Here is a 1281-nt window from a genome sequence, read left to right as displayed (position 1 = left end):
TGATATTAGTAGTAATGAAACTAAATTAATTTCTTCACTTCCTAATATTGAAGCTAAGTCATTCTCTTATTCACCAAATGGGCAATTTATGGTAGTGAGTGGAATTAGTACATCAGAACCATACTTATATTTCTACAACACAGACAGAATGAAATTATACAAAAAAGTTCCAATTGAAAATATGAGTTATATTTGTTGGGATCCAATGGGATTATTCCTTGGTGCAGTACGTTCATATCTTTATTCTCCACATGCAAAGAATGGATTTATGTTATATGACTGTTTTGGAAATTTACAATTTGAAACATATAAAACTAATTTTGCTGGATTATTATGGAGACCACAACCAACAAATATTATTAAACCAGAAATGGCTAAAGAAGTTGAAAGTAAATTCAATGAATGTTTAAAAACAATGAAAGAAGAAGATGAACGAAAGAAAGAACAAATTGAATTAGAAAAGAAACAAAGAGCTGATGAATTAATGAAAAGATTTAGAAGTGTTGTTCAAAAGAATGCTCAATTATCTGCTAAAGAACATTTAAGAGCTTATGATTCTGGAATGAAAATTATTGTTGAAGAAATTAAACAAAAGAAAGAGTCTAATGAAGAAGTAAAAGAAAATATAACAGAAACTCAGTAATTAACATTCTTTGAATTATTTTTTTTCTATAAAATTTGAAAATTTTAATAGATTTATGAAAATCAAATCAATTCTTTTTAACAACAATCATTCTTTATTATTATTTAATGTAGTAAATATTTTTATTATTGAACATGTCGTTTAGCTGTTCCAATTACACAGGTATTTACTTTAGTTGCAAACCTTAATGAAGATATTGTTTCTAATGTGTCTTGTTGATCAGATGAAATATTAACAAACATTAATGTTTTTGAATCACTTCCAAGACAATTTTGAAGAAGTTCTGTTAATTTACTATTTCTATATGGAATATGACTATCTTTATTTGCAATAGCAACAATAACATCCCCTAGTGCACTTAAACTTTTATTAATATTTTTTGTTTCTTCTAATCGTTCTCCTTTTGCTCCACTTTCATCTAATCGTTCACTACCAGCCAAATCTACTAGTGTTAATCCTCCAAATCGTTGTTCATTTGATCCAATATTTCTTCCACATAAATCCATCATAAATATTGAATGTGATCTTGAAGATTGTGCATTACATTTAGTTGCTGCAACTGCTCTATTACGTGTTGCTATATTAATAAGATGGTCAACTTCTTCTGCTTCAGAAACTTCAATAACATTTGCTTCTGG

The 1281-nt window shown here is 27.6% G+C and overlaps 2 protein-coding genes across 2 annotated transcripts in view; one reads left to right on the top strand and one right to left on the bottom strand.

The window, feature by feature from the left end:
* Positions 1-88: 88 nt before the first annotated feature.
* Positions 89-643, top strand: EHI_051580 (uncharacterized protein; the record flags this gene model as incomplete). The annotated part of the gene is made up of 1 exon (XM_001913528.1): positions 89-643. The coding sequence occupies one exon, from the start codon at positions 89-91 to the stop codon at positions 641-643; it is 555 nt and encodes a 184-aa protein (XP_001913563.1).
* A 116-nt stretch (positions 644-759) lies between these two features.
* The window catches only part of EHI_051470 (kinesin motor domain containing protein), a gene marked incomplete at its 5' end in the record, with an annotated part of 1334 nt that continues 812 nt past the window's right edge, over positions 760-1281 (bottom strand). Inside the window, one exon of the mRNA XM_001913527.1 lies at positions 760-1277. Coding sequence (XP_001913562.1) covers positions 769-1277 — 509 coding nt within the window. The 3' untranslated portion in view covers positions 760-768. The remainder of the gene's footprint in view (positions 1278-1281) is intronic.

This window comes from Entamoeba histolytica, genomic scaffold (genome assembly GCF_000208925.1).
Source record: "Entamoeba histolytica HM-1:IMSS scf_1104750517067 genomic scaffold, whole genome shotgun sequence".
Classification (NCBI taxonomy): Eukaryota; Evosea; order Mastigamoebida; family Endamoebidae; genus Entamoeba; species Entamoeba histolytica.
Note: the sequence above shows the minus strand (reverse complement) of the source record. Positions and strands in the feature narration are given on the sequence as shown.